At 44.0% G+C, this 19,544-nt stretch overlaps 1 protein-coding gene across 3 annotated transcripts in view; it reads right to left on the bottom strand.

The window, feature by feature from the left end:
- Positions 1–6,056: 6,056 nt before the first annotated feature.
- The window catches only part of ORC3 (origin recognition complex subunit 3), a 75,554-nt gene continuing 62,066 nt past the window's right edge, over positions 6,057–19,544 (bottom strand). For 2 of the 3 annotated variants that reach the window (XM_048845039.2, XM_048845040.2), the window contains exons 18-20: positions 8,656–8,772; positions 8,128–8,207; positions 6,057–7,010 (exon numbers count right to left, since the gene is read on the bottom strand). In XM_048845039.2, the coding sequence (XP_048700996.2) occupies positions 6,905–7,010; positions 8,128–8,207; positions 8,656–8,772 (303 nt within the window). In that variant the 3' untranslated portion in view covers positions 6,057–6,904. Of the gene's footprint in view, positions 7,011–8,127; positions 8,208–8,655; positions 8,773–19,544 lie in introns of those variants that run through there. The other variant, XR_007355903.2, reaches the window with a different exon arrangement.

The following is a 19,544-nucleotide window of genomic DNA, read 5'->3' as shown; positions in this document are numbered from 1 at the left end:
TTTACTTTTATTTAAATTTTCAGTTGTGGGAAATTATAGAGGATTTAGACAATTATTTAATGACAGATGGTGAGATTCAAAAAGTTAAAAGCATAACTCTTAAAACAAGTATCCCTACATCAAGCTCAGTTCTCAAGCAGCATTTTTCTTCCTTGGCCTATCTCTATTTTCAGGGGGTGTGTACAGTAACATAGGATTGGAATGATTAATATATCATTGAATGTCAATCTCTAGACTTTTTTGCTGCTGCTTGTCTTTTGTCCCCTTTTCTCCCTGAACTTGGTGCTATTAGTATGCATTTCTAGCATCTGAAGGCATGGTGGGCTCTTGCCATTTGGTCTCACGCTTGAACTTTTCCTCGAAGGAACTGTATAATCCTCCCATTTAAAAAGGTGGTAGAGAAAAATGTGTATATTACAATTAAGAGCCTCTATCTGGCATTTTCTGAGATTAATCAACTATCACTAAACAAGGGGAAAGATGCATTGGTCTGAAACAGGTGGGTGGTATGTGTCTTGCCAATTCTTTCCTCAAGCTGTAGCGATTTTTAGCCTTCTATAAACAAATGCTGGAATAATATACCAAGGGTCATGGTGAATTCTCCATCACTGCCAATTTTAAATCAGATTGTGTGCTTTTTAAAAGATATGCTGTTGGGATTATTTTGGGGAAGTTCTGTGACTTGTGTTACACAGATTAGAGCAGATCCGTGATCTCTTCTTGGAATGTATGAACACCTTTTTTGCCCTTTTTTCCTTTCATTTGAAATCTCTTGAAGTGCAAAGCCTGACTTCCACTTTCCAAAGCTTTTGGAGTAGGCCAGGGGCTGACCTGCAGGGATGTGGGGAACCTGTTAAAATCACCATGCTTCTGTGGAAGCGCCTGTGGCAGAATATTCCATTTAGGTGTTATGTAAAATGAGTTCCCTGCAGTTGGATTATTGCATTTTTGGCACTGACTTGTGGCCTGCACTAATGTTACACTTAAGAGTTAAATTTTTTTTCCTGACAGGCTTGTGTACAGCTGGAGCCTATAATCCAAAAGTAAAAATCAGCTGAATGCAGTTACCATTTTTTCATTTAATAGAGTGACACTAAGGAGCTGGGTTAGCCCACTCAAGCAACCAGTTTATAAATAGCTGTCCATTACTAGGAGCTATAGTGTAAGGAAGGAGCATCCTGTTCTACCAAATCCTCCCTGGTGCCACTTACTTAAAGCAGCTCTGGGGTGGCAGCGGCATGCGCCAGGGCTGGCTCCCTGCCTGCACCTCACTGCTCCGGGAAGCAGCTGGCACCACAGCCCCGCACAGCCCCAGGGGGGAGGGGGGCAGCACAGGGCTCTGCACACAGCCCTTGCTGCACCTCCAGGTACCTCCCTCGAAGCTCCCATTGGCCATGGTTCCCTGTTCCTGGCCAACAGGAGCTGCAGGGGGCGGTGCCTAGAGGCAAGGGCAACACACAAGTCTTTCTGCAGCCCCACCACCCCATGATGCTGGCCGCTTCTGAGAGCAGCACAAGGCTTGCAGCACCACTGGGCAATCCTGCTGGTCAGATCCGGCCTGCAGTTTGCCCAGCCCTAGTCTATCGAGTCCTGTTTGTCTCATTTTCTAGTCAGAGTATGAAGGGTTCTCTCAAAGATTAGTACAACATTAAGCCTAGAACTAAACAATAATTGAGCAGTAGTACTTGAACACAATCTTATTTCCAGTTCCTGTTTCTAAGTAGTAAGGGTGTTAAACACAACATGGATAACTAATATTTTACAGTTGAGGGCAGGCTAATGATGCACTAGGCTGTGGCCCAGCACACAGTTTTCTAGTTTTAATAGAGCCCATCAGACAAACAGCACATTCCTTCAGTCTTTTTAAAAAGAAGCTTGTCATTTGTGCCTTCCTTACTTTTCACAAACTCTGTAGCAATTGAATTTTACTACATAAAACCAATGTAGGTGTACATATTTACAGAAACTAGATCTTAAAATTCACACAAGTACTTGTCCTTTGCAGTCAGAACATACCATGTGATCTCTTACCAATAACTAAGCAACAAGAATATTTGTCAATCCCCAAAATTAAAGCATGTGAAAAGGTTCGAACAACAGTGTAATTCACATTTAATCAAAATTGGATGCTGATGGGGGCTGGCTCGATTGAGGATGTTGATGCGCTGTCCAGCTCAGTTTTACCTCAGTTGTAAGCATTTTTCCATTGTGCTTATTGGCTCTGTTGAAATTTGCACACAGGATTTTAGTCATTTGGTAAACCACTCTGTGGTTTCCTATCAGCAGCAGCTTCAGCTGCTTATCTTTCCTTGCTTTTTGCTTTGTTATTCTCCTCTTCTGCCTTTCTCAAGAGTTTGTTGGCCTTAATATGCAGGAGTATTTCAGTACCTTCTTCCCTTGATGGGATGCCATGTTTCTTGGCTTATCCAATTCTTGTTCTGCCTCTGTTGATATCCACCTGGGAATGCTGCGGCTTTAATCCCATTATCTTGGAGCACTGCCCATTTTTCTTCCAGTACAGTCTGTCTCACCTCTGCTTTTGGCAGTGCCTCCAATCTGTTCCTTAGTTAAAGTTAGGATTTCTCACAGTGTTTTGATTTTTAATTTTATACTTTTTTCTTTACCACTTTCTGTTCAAAGCTGACCTTAACTTGCTAGGTCTGATCCTGAGCACAGTTCAAGGAGTGTCTTGCCATTTTGTTGATTGTTCCCAGTGCATGCTTTCCTCAGTTGCTCTTTCCATTCCTTGGTTGTCATGTTCTATTTTAGCATTAAAGTCACCTGTCACAAGGAGTAAGTCATGTTTAGGTATTCTGTTGGTCACATTTTAGAGGCAATTACAGTACATAACTCATCTTTATCCTCTTCACCATGTTCATCAGAACAGTGCTGTATGATTGACATCTTTAAGAATCTGGTTTGGAGTCTGCTGTATATGATGGATTCAGGTTCCCAGTTGATTGATTTTCCCCCTTCCCTGAAATCAGGCATAATGAGCACTACTCCCTGAGCATTTGTGTCACAACAACCAGAATAAATGAGATTTCTTCTCTTGCTTGATCTAGATGAATCTTATCTCATTGATACTCAGGATTCAAGTCCATAGTTGTCTATCTCCTTCACAATCTGGAAGATCTTTGAGGTTTGAAACACCATTCTCACATTACACTAACCAACTCTGAAACGTTTTTGTGATGCCAGCATCAAACATTTTGGGGTCTTGGCATCCAGAGACTAGTTTTCACTAGGAAACCTGCAGCATGAGGGATTGACAGTGTCCATTTTTACTGGAAGGGTAGCGTGATGGTTTTTGTAACCAGTGAAGTGTTTTCACAAGACTAAGTGGTTGGCCTTGGGCTCAACCCTCCCCATTTTATCCAGGCTTGGGACCAGCAGCCACTTCAATGTGCAACAGGCTGGATTCAGGCTCAAGAGAGCCAGTGTACATCAGATACTCACACTAAGGACCATCACAGAAAAACATATAGGAGGGCAAGCTTCCCTATTCATTTTTTTTTCTGCCAAGGCTTTTGATAGTCCACAGGGATAAATCGTGGAATATTCTTCAGTACCACATAATCCCAGTTAAAATAGTCAAGATCATCAAGGCCACATACAGAGATGCAAATTGATCTCTAAGGGTGAACAGCCAGAGTGGTTCAATGTGGCTATTGGCATGAAATGGCTACATGTTATGACATAGACTTAATTATCCAGTTTATGACAATTAGCAACACAAATACCAGTATAGCATGGTAGATGACAAATGCCTAGACTGGTTTTCACCCTGTGTGCCAACAGTGATGTGGAAAGATTATTTAAAAAAAAAAATAAAGAGTGAAACAGCAGAAAATTTAGCAAAAATAGCAGGTGAAGCAGGGCTCAAAATTAGTTTTGGTAAAACAAATATCCTTGAAACTCAGATGTGTGACAACAGCATCATATAAAAGGCAAAACACATCAAAGTAGTACAGTTCATCTACATGAGTGCAGCACCATATGAGCCAACTGTGACCTCAAGAAGGAAGTGATATCAAGGATAGGAAAGGGATCCATAACATTTACTCAACAATGCTTGAAATCAAAGATACAGCAATAGCACAAAACTAAGAATTTTCAGTTGAGATCATCAAGATTAAACTGTCTTGATGCTAACATACAGCTGAGAGCTGGAGATCAACAAAACTATACACCTTTGAAAATAAGTGCCTACAAACGATATTGTTTGGAAAGACTTCATCACCCACCAGCAGCTTGTTTCCACCCAAATCAGAAGGAAATGCTGGACATGAAGCTGTCAAGTGGAAACACCTAGTGTGAAGCAACAATGCATGCAAGAGAACCCTTACAAGGGAGGGCAGAATCATCAATATCAAAGATTCCAAGGCCAAAAGGGACCACTGTGATTGAGTCTGACCTCCTGTATAACAGACCATAGAACTTGCCCCAAATAATTCCTAGAGTATCTCTTAACACCACAGGGCAAATGGAAGCAGCAGCAAATGACAGAAAGGAATGGAAAGACTGGTATCCACCCTGTACATCAACACTGGCATGGGAAGAGGATTACATCATAAATAAATATATTTTAACCTGTGCTTGTGCAAGGGGTGTGGGGTATCCCTTATCTTCAGAGAATCCACTAGCTTCATCGCCTACCTTCAAACCTGACATCTTTCTGGCCAGGCTCATTTTGGTAGTCCCTATTGAACCCATCAACAATATATCTTCTTGAGTCAGAGGGGTTGCATTTGAACAAGACTTCCTACAATAAGCAATATTGCTATGAATTGTATAGTTAGCTAATAAATGTCTGTCTGAATACATCCTTTGTGTATATTTTCCTATTACAGAGATTTAAACATGTAATTTCTGTTAAGTCTACCACATTTAGCCTTTTCAGGTACATCCATGATCAGCTAGACACATTACTAAAGCATGGAATTTTAAAACTCACTTTAAAATAAAGCTACTAAGCATGTGTGAACTTCAGTTGTTTAAGAGGAAGAACGCTAAGAACTAGTAGATTATTGAGCACTTCCAAGGATAAAGATGACAGAGATTTTTTAAAGTTAAAGCTACTTACAGATTTAGAGTGTAATTAGCCCAAGTGCAGAACAAAAACTGGGCAAAAATAAGAGAGGAGCAAAGTAGTCAAAATAAATGTGTAGAATTTATTTTTCTCTGCATATGAGTAAGTGGGTTCTTCAGAAATGTAATTACTGGCATTGCAGCAAACAAGGCAACCTGGGGAGTCCTCTCCCCCACCCCCCAAAAGAACTAAAGATTTTATGGGTAGAAGTCTTTTTGGACAGCATGCAGTTACCAGTCAAAGTTTCCACTCGTTGGGCTGGGAAGCATTGGTTGGGCTTTAGGAGTAAATTCACTAACCCTTTAGCTGTGCAGCTCCTAGTAACGGTAATAAGACTCTCTGGGCTGAAGTTTGCACACACCACATTGAGAATGTATTTGAGTACTTTTGGGGGGTATCAGCTCATCAGAAAAAATATAACCTTGGTCCTTGCTTTGAAGTAGGCCAGCTTGCCCACACTATTCCATACTGAGATCTTCAATCTAACTTAAGTCAAAAACACTGCACAAAATCATTTTTACTTCAACTATTTATCTTCCTGGGGAAAGAAATCACAATAGATTACTATATCAGGACGAACCTGTATTGCAGATTTTTAATGCTGAGAAACAGTGTAGCCTTATTTTAGGCTCCCACATTGTACCTCCAGACTGATGGCACTTTACAAACAATTCAGAATTGCTAGGTTTGTGATCTGGAGTGGTTCTGTCTTAATGTCTACACTTCACTATGACAGGACAGCCCCATGGTTAAACTTGTTTCATTCCTTGCACAGGGCACAAATGGTTTGGAATGTTCCATCTGTCAAGTGATATCAGTGGCTGAACATCTGTCAGTTATAAAATTATGTCAACAATTACATTATTCCCACACAGCTGTTTCCCTTGCTTGTCCCACTGCCCAATGAACAAAAATCTGTGGGGGAAAAGGGGAGACGGAGGGAGAGAGAAGAGAAATGATGACCTTGTACTTTAAATGGGTATTTTATTACCTTCCTTCAACACTCCTAATTGAGCAATATTCTCGTATCTCCTATGCGGATAATGAAATCTGATTGATAACGCAGGTTAGCTAAAGGAGTATTTTTGAAATAGTCTTATTTACTGTCCAGCTATGTTATCAAATTGGATAGTAACAATTGTTTTTGTCCCTTCAGAAACACTTTTCCTTTATTTTCTAACACAGAAATCTGGTTTTCTTCTGTATGTAGACAAGTCTTCCCAGGGCACCATCACCAGGATCATCAAATAGTTCTGCTCAGAGTGGCTGGTACTGCACACTGCAAGGGGAGGGCTCAGTGGGTTCTGGTCACAGAGGCTTGTTATTTCAATTCTCAGCAGAATGATTTTTTGAAAATATGCAGTATCTGGAGAACATTTCATAACATGATCATTTAAATCCAGATAGTGAGCAAATTAAACTCAGCATTCATGGTTACACATTAAAAGAAAATCGCACAACACAATCGCATTCTGGCCTCCTAGCCTAAACCACATCATACATAACAGAAGATGAAAACTGGTACAGAGCAGTGGTCAGAACTTTGCAATTTTAAGAGAATATTAAATCATGTACTAAAGCTGACTCCTTGACTCCATACAAACATGTACAGAAAAGAGGTAGTATTTTGTTGGCTATTAGAATATAGTACATAAGAGGTCAAATTCATCCTTAGTTTAACTCCTTTAACATCAGTAGAGTTACATAAGGGATTAATTTGTCCCAATGGCTGCATTGTCCCCCATATGCCATAATGAACTTTCACAGGCAGCATGCATACATTGGTTGGTCTTTCTCAACTTGTTCTATCATTTAACAGCCTCCCCATGTCAGCCTTGCCACATGATCTGTTTTCTGTTTGCTAGGCTTTATGAACCCTAAGAGTTCCAGTTCTGAAACAGCTCTAATAAAACGAGCGCTGGAAGTTCTTGTAAAGGAAATTAACAAGTATATATGTCATGATTAAAATAATTGAATTGAATGAAGTAAGCACTTACATTTCTCTCTGGTATGGGAGGGATGTATTGGTGCATAGTAAGCACAAAATTGAAATTCATTTAAATCAAGGCAACATGACCTCTGACCTACAGGATAAAGTATCTCTTGTTCTAACTCAGGGGTTCTCAAACTGGGGGTCGGGACCCGTCAGGGGATCACGAGGTTATTACATGGGGGGGTCACGAGCTGTCAGCCTCCACCCCAAACTCCACTTTGCCTCCAGCATTTATAATAGTGTTAAATATATAAAAAAAGCTATTTTAATTTATAAGGGGGGGTCGTACTCAGAGGCTTGCTATGTGAAAGGGGTCACCAGTAAAAAAAATTTGAGAACCACTGCTCTAACCTGTGCTGCTGTTTGGGTTGGATGTGGTGGTGACTACGGAGAGGTGAGGCGAGAGGGCTACACAATATTAATTTTGTAAACTCATAAAATATTTAGGGTTATTTTGTTTGTACATCCCTGGACAACAAAACTGGAAGAATGAGGGGAAGAACCCCAACCACCTGAATGAAACCCATCCTCTGGTTGCAGAAACAATGCCCCAACTTTTGACTTCAATTCAAGCATTAATGCATAATAGGTGAGGTGATGCTTTGATGTGCTTGTTTGTGCCATTCATCTCTCAACACCTAGATATACTTGATTTTAAATGGTAAAGGATTTAACTTCCTTAGAAATATTAAATGCAAGTTGACATTTTTAAAGGAAATCTACAGTATGCTACGGAATAATGAAATTGGGACATATATTATACTAACAACATTCTCTGGCACTTGGGACCTCACCTCGCCCAACCCTAAAAGAATTAAGGTTTTGGCAAAAAGCGCCATATGACAAATGGTCAACCCTCCTTTTGTATTTTTTTTATTATAAGAAGATTGCTTGAAAAGTATTTAGCCCTCTTTCAGTCAGTTCTCAGTGCATGGGGAAGCTGCATTTGTAAAAGCTTTGTTCATCCACGAGAAAAAGGCCACTGGTTTGTACGTATGTGAACATTAAAAAATAAATTCAAGCGAGAAACAACAAAGGATACTGGATAATTTCATCCACCTGGTCTGTGGCCACTGAATCTGGGTCTGTTCCCTCAACCGCCGTTACCACCGTTGAAAAGGCCTAAAGAGCAAAGATAAGATGCATAACCCCTCCAATCACACATATCTCAGAGACAGTACTTGCATTACACAGGCTTTTCTGTGAACACGTGCATCAGCAAATGTTAAAAAGCTAAAGAAGAAAAAGTAGCTCTGTAAAGCATAACATTTGGTTTACACTGAACATAAACAAGGTACAAGCAGCAACAGGGATTTTCATTGTTGGGATAGCAGTGCTGGTAATAAATGATGCCCAGCACTAGGAGGGGAGGTTGAGTGGGATGGTGATTTGTGGGCCTTACAAGTACTTGCAGGGACAGGAGTCAGTGTGGCATGAGAAGACTGGCTTTCAAAAGTGATGGCACTGAAGAGAAACAAAAACAAAACAAAGAAAAGCATGCACAAAAAAAAAAGTCAGCAAAATCTAGAGACTATACACATATATAGTTAATATTTTCATCTTCACATACCTCTAACCAGTCAACAAGATTTATTAATCTGCCGCACTCCAAATGAAGTTTATACACTATGCATATGTCAGGAGCAGTATTAGAAATACATCCGACGTCACTTTTCAAAGTTTGATTCTGATAAAAAAATAAACAGAGAAAATGAAGGCAGTAGTTTTCAGAGCATATTTTATCTTTAAAGATCTCTAGTGTTGAAAGCAAATACGATCAACCCCAAATAACTCAGGAAGTTAGTACTGTCGGTATTTTTTCATATTTATTGTTTGTGCCTCTAGAAGTATGGTGATGAGTGCAAAAAAACCCAAAATCCCAACACAAATCCACTGGGGACGTAAGAAATTAAATGATGCATCATCTGGTTTGCAAAAAGAAGTTACTCACCTTGTGCAGTAACAATGGTTCTTTGACATGTGTCCCTATAGCTGCTCCCCTTTAGGTGTGCTTGCGTCCCTGCACTGCTGATTGGAGAACTTCGGTAGCAGTGTCCGTTAGGCCCGCACATGCGCTGTCTCTCCTTGTGCCCTACCACGAGGAGAGTCAGCGCGCATGGGCTAACCTCCCTTAGTTCTTTCTCTAACGCAGAGTAATAGAAAAGAACTCCAAAGTAGAGGGGAGAAGGGTGGGGTTGTGGAGCACACATCGGGACACACATCTTGAAGAACCATCATTACTGCACAAGGTAAATAACTTTTTTCTTCTTTGAGTAGCGTCCCTATGGGTGACTCCTGAGCAGTATCCCTATTGGAGGGCTGGGACTTTGGAGTTGGGTCCGTTACAGATGACAGTACTGTGGTGCCCAAGATGGCATTGGAGGCGGAGTCCCCAGTGATTGCATAATGTTCTGAGAAGGTGTGGACTGATGCCCATATCACCGCTCTACAGATCTCTGATAGGGACATTCTTGAAGAAGGCGATGGATGAGATTGACCTTGTGGAGTGTGTGCGAATGCTATAAGAAGAGATCATATTGCAAACTTGATAACATTGTCTAATGCAGTTTGAGACCCATTGGAGAGTCTCTGGAGTAATACTGCTAAGAGCCTTGGACCTTTCTCCAATAGAGAGGAAGAGCTTAGGAGAGTTTCTGAAAGTCTTCGTCCTATCCAGGTAACAGGAAAGGGGTCTCCTGGCTTCTAATGTGTGTAATATAGCCTATCTATCTGTTGTCTCGGTAGAAGGTTGGAAGGTGAATCAATTGATTCATGTGCAATGGAGAGGTTAACTTAGGGATGAATTTTGGATGTGGCCTGAGCATAACTTTGTCCCGAAAGAATACTGTGTGTGGAATGTGCTATCAGAGCTGCCATTTCTCCTATTCTCCTATCTAGAGTGATTGCTTACATACCTCTCAATGAAAACGGCCTTCCTGATAGCAAACAGGTGGCTATGGGTTCGAAGGGAGACCTAATCAGTCCTTTCAATACCAGGTTTGCGTCCCATGTGGGGATAAGAAGTCAGGGCTATGGGAAAAGGTTTACTATACCCCTGAGGAATCTTAGTGATTGGGTGTGATAGTACTGGGTATCCCTCTACTTGTTGGAGGAAGGCTGCTATAGCTGCTAGGTGTACTCCGACAGCTGAAAGATAATCCCAATCTTTTTAGGGTCAGTACATATTCTAGGATCTTTGGAATAGCTGCAGATGTTGGGGAGATCTATTGGGAAGAACACCAAAAACGGAACCTGGACCATTTTTGCAGGTAAGTATGGTGTGTTTAGGACTTTCTATTGTGTCGTAATACCTCTTGTACCTCCTTCAAGCAGGAGTTCTCTAGGTGTTGGAGCCATGAAGGAGCCACGCCTTGAGATGCGGAGTCCGTCCTTTGTTCCGCGAGAGGAGGTATGGAGTGCAAGGGAGAGAGATCGGTGGTCATGTTGTGAGCTATGACAAGTAAGGGTCAGGTCTGTCTTGGCCAAGTAGGAGCAATCAAGTATGACATGTGCTCTCTCTTTTTATTTTTATCAGGACTTTCTACAATAGGGGAAAAGGAGGAAAGGCATAGAGAAGGTGAGGAGGAGAGCATTGCCCATGGACTGTTGTCCTATCTCTGATCTGGAGCAGTAGCGTAGGTAAGTGGCGAACTGTTCTGTGGTTGATGTGTCCCACTGCCTGAATAGGTCGTGAAGTACATCTGGTTTATCTCCCACTCATGGTTGTGTGGGAATCTGTGACAGACAGTCTGCTGTCAAGTTGTGTGTACCCAGGAGGTAAGCTGCTGACAGTGTGACGCCATGGGAGATATACCAGTTCCATAGTCTCATTGCTTCTGCACAATGGGAGGGGAACGCTGGCTCCCCCTCGTTGACTTATGTAGTACATACATGCCATGTGGTCTGTTAGGAGTCTCGTTTGTGATCCCTTGATCAGTGGGAGGAAATACATTCCTGACCACCCTTAGCTCTAGTCTAGTCTGTTTGGTTTGTACATTGATCTGAAGCACATCTGGAGGCATTGCATCTGACGCCTGGCATGTGGTATCATCGCTGCCCCTTCTGCCATATGCCCCAAGAGTTGGAGGCAGTGTCTGGCTGATATTTGTGGGCTCTTTTGAATGGTCTCTATGAGTGTGGCCAAGAAGAGGAATCTGCACTGAGAGCGGAGTGCTCTGACCTGTAACTAGTTGAGGTCGGTGCCTATGAATCCCGGGAGTTGAACTGGAACGAGGGTTGATTTCTGGGCATTGATCTGTAGGCCCAGTTCTGTGAAAAAGTCTATTGCAGATTTGGTGAATCAGCGAGGGACTGAGTTTGGAGGAGGCAATCGTCCAGGTAAGGGTAAATCATGATCCCTTAGGAACGTAAGTGCACGGCCACTTCTGAGAGAACCTTGGAGAATACTCTCACAGCAGATGATAGCCCAAAGGGCAATACTCTGTACTGGTAGTAGCCTTGTCCTAGGTTAAATCTAAGGAACTGTCTGTGAGATGGTAGGATTGAGATATGGAAGCAGGTGTCCTGAAGGTAGACAGCTGAAAACCCATTTGCCTTCTCTAATGCTGGAATAATTGTTGCTAGAGTGACCATCTTGAATTTTTGAGCTCTGACAAACTTGAGTACTCTGAGGTCTAATATGGGTCTCCAACCTCCCTTCCTCTTGGGTATTAGGAAATAACGAGAGTAAAACCCTTTGCCTCATAGATGTTGAGGTACCGGTTCTATGGCTCCTAACCGGAGGAGATGATGATCTCTCTCTTGTTGTAGTAAATTTATGCAAGAAGGGTCCCTGAAGAAGGGAAGGGTGTTGTTGAGGGGGTAGGGAGGTAAAATGGAGTACGCATTATGAACAATCTCTAAGACCCACTGGTCTGATGTTATGCATTCTCAGATGCTGCAGAACGTTACGAGACGGTGGCCAAATGGGTGGAAAGCAGCGGTCAGCTGTAGTGGTTGGGGGGAGTGGTCTATCGTCGCATTGACCAACATGTCAAAATTGGTGCTTGGAAGTGGATGGCTGGGATGTGAAAGACTGTGGGACAGACTATTTATGACTAGTAAACTTAATTTTCTTCCTCCGAGGCTTGTAGTAGCGTTGAGTTGGGTATTGGAAAATACATGGTTTGTACTGGGGCTGCGAACTAAATTTTCTCTTGTCCTGGTGTGTAGATGCCCATGCCCAGTGAGCAGAGAGTAGCCCTATACTCTTTTAGGGTGCAAAGAGAGGAATCCATCTTCTCTGCAAAGAGCTTGATGCCTTCAAAGGGAAGGTCTTCAACAGTTGACTAGACTTCATTAGGGAAGCTCAACAGATGTAGTCATGGAACATGTCAGATAATCACCACCATGGAGATGGACCTGGGGCTGTGTTGGCTGCATCCAGAACAGATTGTAGTGTTGTCTTGGCCACTAACTGTCCCTCCTGAATGATGGCTTTGAATTGGTAGCGGAGCAGGTCAAGCAGCTGATCAATAAAACTGCTGATTTTCTAGTAATTCACATAGTTGTATTTCACAGTTAGGGCTTGGTAATTGGCAATTCAATAGGCAGAAGAGTAGGCTTTCCTTCCAAAGAGGTCCAAATGCTTCCAATCCTCATTGTAGGGAGCAGGCCTCATTTGGTGTTGATGGCCACGAGAGCTGACAGCGTCCATCACAATGGAGTTGGGTGGAGGGTGGGAGAAGGAATTTCATCTCCCTTGCTGGGGCATAATATTTTTTGTCGGCCCACTTGCATGTAGGAGCCACAGATGCTGGGGTCTGCCATATGGTTTTCGCGGGGTCCAGAAGAGCCTCATTAACAGGAAGGGCTATTTTTGAGGATGAGAAGGAGTGGAGTATGTCAAGGAACTTGTGATGGGTGCTCTTGACTTCTTCTAATGGTATCTGCAGAGCGTCTGCCACACTCTTTGCTAGGTCCTGGAAAAGGCAGAAGTCATCAGCCAGGGATGGTGTGGGAGGCATAATGGCTTCATATGGGAAGGAGGATATGGTCCTCATGGGCCACTAGCATGGTGGAGGCATAGAGCCCAGTGGTGGTGCCAACGGTTGACTGCACCAAGGTGGCAGTGGTGGGACCATCTGAGGGTATGCTCGGGGCCCTGTTGGTATTGGGCACCATAGGGAGCCTGAGAAGAGTACTGCGATATAGCCGCCTCTGGTTCGCTGTCTGAGTCGGCACTAGAGAGCAGGGGTGTGTGGCAGGGAAGACTCCCGTACCACAAGAAGACTGGGTGTGGAGGTCCCAGTACTGAGACAAGGAGACACCAGTATGTTGGATATGTGGAGGTCTCTCAAGTGTCGGAATTCCAGTGGTACCGACTGCCTTGGTGCCACTGGCAGTACCGGGGGAATGGAGATCTTGCCCGCACTGACCACTCCAGTGCTCAATGGGGCATTGATGACGGTGCTGATGGAGTAGTATGTACCGGCAGCATCTTCTTAGTGGAGTGCTGACTCCTGTCCTTGTCCTTTGGTGCTGTTAACTTGGTGCCTGTGCCTGTTGGGTCCTTACATGTGTCAATGGCATCTGCCACTGCAGATTTTTGTGAGTCATGGGTACTGGACTGAGATTGTCTCAGTGCAGATGGCACAGAGGATACCCAGCATACTGCAGATCGTTTACGGTCGGCTTGGGGTTCATTATGGGGACTTCCCGCTCTGTTTTTCAATGACTTATGAGAGGGGTCAGGGGCTGATTTCTTCAACCCACAGTCCTTGGAAGTTGAGGGCTGTGGGGAAGAATCACGCCTGCCAAGGGACTCTTTGGTGGGGTCCGGGGAGGGTTGGAGGGCTGCCTCCATGAAGATGATCTTCTGGTCTCAATTTCCTGTCCTTGCATGACCTGAGTCTGAGCTGCTGGCAGAGACCAGGAGTGCTTGTCTGCTACAGGGATAGCCTCTTTGCAGGAGAGGCACTTCTTGAAGCCCGGTAAACTAAGCATTATCCTGTTGGGGGAAGGGTCCCCAACCAAAAAAAAAAAGCGGGGGGGGGGGATGAAGCCCTCCCCCACCTTTTTAAGAAAGAAAATAGAAAAGAAAAAAAACTACAACTACAACTGGGGAGACTAGCTATAGAAATGTAAGTGAAGGTAATGGTCGTACTGGACTGCCAATAGCTCTGTCTCTAGCTGAGGCAGTTGAGAAGGAGCTGAGGGGGGTTAGCCTGCGCACGCTGGCTAGCCCTGTGGCTAGTTTGGAGAGACAGTGCGTGTGTGGGCGTAACAGACACAGCTATAAAAGTTCTCTGATCATTAGCTTAGGGATGCAAGCACACCTACAGTGGAGCACTCACAGCAGGTATTTTATTAAGTTTATTCCCCTTCTCTCTTGCTTGTTCTATTTTGTACACCAGAGTAAGGAATATTTAATTCTATAGATCAGGTAAGATAAATTGATTAGCACTTCATCTCTGTCCTCGCTATCTAATAAATAGATGTCAGAGCGCTTTTTGTCCTCAGGGGGGGAAGGAATATAAGCATAAATCTGTCTACATGCATTAACAAGTTTATTTGTTTTCCTTATAGTTTTATCTTCCGTGTGTATAAACCATCACCTCTCTCTGGTTTGAAAACCAGTACCTGCAAAGCTGAAGTCTGATTTTCAGAAACCATTCCACATGTCAGGAAATCCAAACTGACAACACTTTAGTTAGTTGACTGTGAAGTTAAAAAGGACCTTATCTAAGAAAAAAACTTCTATGCTATTGTTGCAATCCATAGCACTGTGACATCAGCTCATAAATTTATCGATAGTACTTTAGCCACATTAACAGGTCAGGAGCTTTTTCTGTGAACAACACCATTGATTCTGCTGCTATCAGCAGCTAATAACGGGTCTAAAACCCATACTTCAACATTTGGTTGCATAACAGGTCAGTTAGAAAATAAGTTTAAAAGATGCCTAACCAAGGACACCATCATAAGCAAAGGTTTTCAATACAGAGAAAAAGATGAGGCAAGCAATTACCTTCATTTCCTGTTCATTAAATTTCTAAATTTGCCTTTTACAACTGATTCTTCCAGTTTGTAAGCTTTAGCTTCATGATTGGGATCAGCAATCCCAGTGCCTATGGGAAGTTCCCTTATAGAGTTTTCAGAAATTCAGTCTAACAGATTTTCAGATTCAATTACACTATGCAAAGACGACAGAAATTGAAGGTATTCGGTATTACGTCAATTTACATGACAGTTCAGTACAGATGGTTTCAATCTAAATAGTGTGACTATTAACTAATGCAGCTCATGTCTAGATTGATAAATTGTACTGTATCATTGGTGAGCCAGTCTGCAATTCATGAAAATAATGTAATTCATTCCCTATGTTACCATTTTACCAACCAGTAAGACCACTTTGATTTGGTTGAAATCAAACAGCTGTGTAAAACAGGGCAAGTCCCAACTTCTATAGTGCAGGCATTTGGACCGTACATAGGAAACAAGGAACTAATCCAGGGAGAATACTATTGATCAGCAATGCATGATCTATGCCTGAGTTTGGAGAATGACAGTTTGCTTATGATGTTAAGGCCAGGTCTTTATAGCATGCCCTGAGGGAGCTGCAGCAGTGCTCATGGAAACCTCAGCTTCCTGAGGTAACAGCAGATAAGCTGTCTCTGCCAGGAAATAACTACATACTAAGACTGATAAGCAGGAAGTTGTTCTAGAATGCAATCATTAATGAAAAGGAGGACCTTAAACACCAACATTACATTTAATTGACAACTAGCGCTGCTTCCAAGTAAGGAACATAAACAGATACTCAGGAACAAGTTAAAAACCTGGCTGTGCTCTTTTGAGGGGAGCAGATGGAGGAAAAATAAGTTTTTCAGGATCTCTATTTATTCCCTTATCAAGGGTCTTGAGTCAAAGTATCCCTCCCTCCAAAAAAGGAGAGCTAAATGCAGCTTATGGATTTTTTTTTTCTTTTTTTTGCTGCTCCAAATATCCTGGTGAGATGGGAATTATTACTCAAGTTTGTGTGAAACTCTCCCTTTCTGCAAGATCAGACATGATGCCTTCATGATTCTCTAAGCCCCAGGGATATTTTGGGCTCAGATTCCCCATATTGCACTGACACAAGGCCAAGCAGTTCCTAGCTGTGGTATTTTGAATTGCCAGTAGCTGGGTTTCCAAGCAATCCATCAGCACAGAAAAGAAGGTTACCGTTTCGTAACTGTTGTTCTTCAAGATGTATTGCTCATGTCCATTCCATTGTAGGTGTGCGTGTTTGCCCCATACACTGGTGCTGGAAGTTTTTCCCTCAGTGGTATCCATATGGGACTGGGTCTGGCGCACTCTAGAGTGGGGCATGTATGCTCCTGGTGAGCCTTGGCATGGTCCTGGGGAACCAGGTGAGAGGGCCCTGCTATCGCCTCATCATGTGAAGATGACGAGGAGGCAGGTACAGGTGGGTCAACCAACTCCACCACTTCTGCCATGGGAGCCTCAGCCAAGTTTGGCTGAACCTGCGGAGCCCACTCTGACTCCGCATCAGAGTTGGGGGAGGGAGGTAAACTGTTGCCGACCATTTGTCGGATGCCCCTGAGGCCGACCTATGCACCTGCGATGGTTGGGGAAATCCCCAGGGATTCCAGAGTTGCCAGGGGCCAGGCCACTGGCCCTGGGGCCATGTTGCTACTTGTGGCCCAGCAGGGAATGGGTGGCCCTGGCCCATGAGTAGGATTTTCTCGGAGCCTGAGGATGGGGATACATGCCTGGGGGACCAGGACGGTGCCGAGACTGCCTGTCTACCCCGATCCCGTCGGCTCTGGTCCTGGACTTCCGCTGAGGATCTGTACGAGGGCGATGACGCTCAGTGCTGCAATCCTGGTGATGGCGTTTGGTAGATCGGCGACGGTACCCTGGTGATTGACGCCTTATGTTTAGCGAGCGATGCCGTTCTGTTGAGCAGGAGCAGGAATGTGAGTAAGTAGACCCATGTGTCAGAGACCATTGACACGTTTGCAGTGAACTGTACTGGCGTTCCGGCGATGGGGCTCCAAGGACAGGTGTCTCGACCCTCCAGAGCGGTGTCATGAGCTGGGAGAACGACTTGGGTGCTCCTGGCACCAGGGCTCTGGGGACTGGTGCCGCACCTCTGCGCCAGCCCACTGGTGATCACCGCCTCGAGCCCAAGGAACGCTGCCTGGTTTCCAAGACTGATGCTGGGAACTCTAGCAGGCAAGCCAACTTGCGTCCATGGGCTGGTGGTGCTGCTCAGGCGAGTGCTGACGGGACATCCCCTATGGCGAGAAGCAGTGCTGCACTGATGGGGACCGTTGGAAAGGTCCCAAGGCAGATTGATCCCTCAAACGAGGCCCTCTGAGGCAGTGTGGATGGCACCGCCAGGTGCTGAGTGCCTCTGATGCTCCCCGGGGTGGCAGGTGGGTCTTGGAGTAGGCTTAACCACTCATGGGAGTCGGAGCCCAACCTTTGTCTAGAAGCGAAGAGCTGCCCCTCGCGTGTCCTTGCTCTCCTCTGGCCCTCTCCTTCCCCTTTATGGGACATAGGAGAACATCCCCTCCCAGCCTTTTTTTGCTTTTTTAGCTGGAACTGGGGATGGGCATCGGTGCTGGTCTAAGACCGGTGACGTTGGAACGCTCTGCACTAACGCCAGAATGCTAGGAGCGGAGTCTGACCTGGTCGGCTCTGATGCCGGTGTAAGGCCCAACTCCATAAGGAGTGCTTGGAGATGAATGTCCCACTCCTTTCTGGTCTGCAATCTGAAGCTCTTGCTTGTGAGACACCTGTCTCATGCTTGTGTGATTCTTGTCGCTAACGTGGATTTCCCTTAAGCAATTCAAACAGCTTCTATGGGGATCACTGACTGGCATGAGTTTCTTGCAACAGTCACAAGGTTTGAAGCTTGGGGACTGGGGCATGCCCCGTCCCTAGGCTAAGTCCCATTCAGGACTAAAACTAAGTCTACACTAAGCAGGGTTGCCAACTTTGGTTGGACGTATTCCTGGAGGTTTCATCAGATGACATAATCTTTAATTAAAGATTAAGCTTTAATTCCTGGATACTCCAGGACAATCGTGGAGGGTTAGTAACCCTAACACTAAGGGAACTATAAAACTAACAAAATTTCTATCAACTAGTTGAGAGGAGCAAGCTTGCCGAGACAAGAAGACATTTCAGCACTGTCACTGGCAGTAAGAAGGAACTGGGGGTTGGGTGGAGCCCCTTATACCGGTGCATAGGCGTGCCACTCCAGAGGGCGCCAGAGCCGGTCCCCTACAGATACCACTGAGAGAAAAACTTCTGGCACCGGTGCATGTGGCAAGCACACATATGTACAATGAAATGGACATGAGCAAGCACTCAAAGAAGAATTACAATTCTTTTTTACACGTTTTTGTCAGGCTAAATACCAATCCAGTTCCCATTTTGCTGAAAGAGAAGCTCGGTTAGAGTCCCATGAGAAATGGCATCATATCATTAACCACTTGCTGGTACTTTACAGTGGCAGATTCTTTCCTGCCTGAACCTTTTTGGTAGGAACAGCTCTGGATAGCTAGATGTTTATCAGAGAAATTTTGCTCTGGTTGTAGCCCATGAAAGTACAAACTCTGCAGGATTTATACACAGTTGGAGAAATTATATCTTCAGTTCAAACAGATTAAAATAGTAGTAATGCACTGCCACAGCCAGTACTCCTACTGGACACTGAGTTAGATACCCAACAAGCACAGGAAATGCATCAAAAATGCAAAGAACAAATGTGTAAAGATAAAGATCTAGGTCTTTTACATTTCTGTAAATTCAATTAAGAGACTATTCATTAAGCACATTAGAAACTGGATTTAGCTGGCTCTCCTAATCTTAGTCTTTTGTGTTTTTGTAACAAGATAAAATTGTAAAGGTGTGTTCTTATAAATAAGCACACAGACAAAAAAACCCAACACAGACTGGATCACAGAATTCAAACACTTATCCAGTTTGGTTCCTGCTCATCCGTCTCAGGCAGCAAGCATGCAAACATCCATGAATGTCAATAATCTTATTTTTCCACATAATGGCCACATTTTTAACGGGAAAAACTGGGACATGGGGATGGTTTGGGTGAGCATCAGGGAACTGTGCATGAGAGTGGGAAAGAGAAAAGAATGCCCACTCCTGCCTCTCCTCAACCAAGGAGCCTCTCTCCCACCTACCCCTTCTCCTTCCCTGACACCCTGTGGATTTGACTCTATGTGCAGGGGGGCTGGTTTAGTTCAAGAGCTCATGGGAAGGTGATGTGTGGATCACTGCAGGTCTGGAACAAGAAGGGGTAGGGCATCACTATGTAATGGGCATGAGGAGGAGGGAGTCTTTTAGATACTTTTGTATACAGTCAGTCTGTCCTCAATTTCAGCAGCTCCATCAGGTAGCCAATCTACATGAGTTTACAAAGACACAGGACAAAACACTATATTTGTAAAATGAACAGGGTCTACCAGGTTTGGTAACTGGAGG

Source organism: Caretta caretta, chromosome 3 (assembly GCF_965140235.1).
Source record: "Caretta caretta isolate rCarCar2 chromosome 3, rCarCar1.hap1, whole genome shotgun sequence".
NCBI classification, from domain to species: domain Eukaryota; kingdom Metazoa; phylum Chordata; order Testudines; family Cheloniidae; genus Caretta; species Caretta caretta.
Note: the sequence above shows the minus strand (reverse complement) of the source record. Positions and strands in the feature narration are given on the sequence as shown.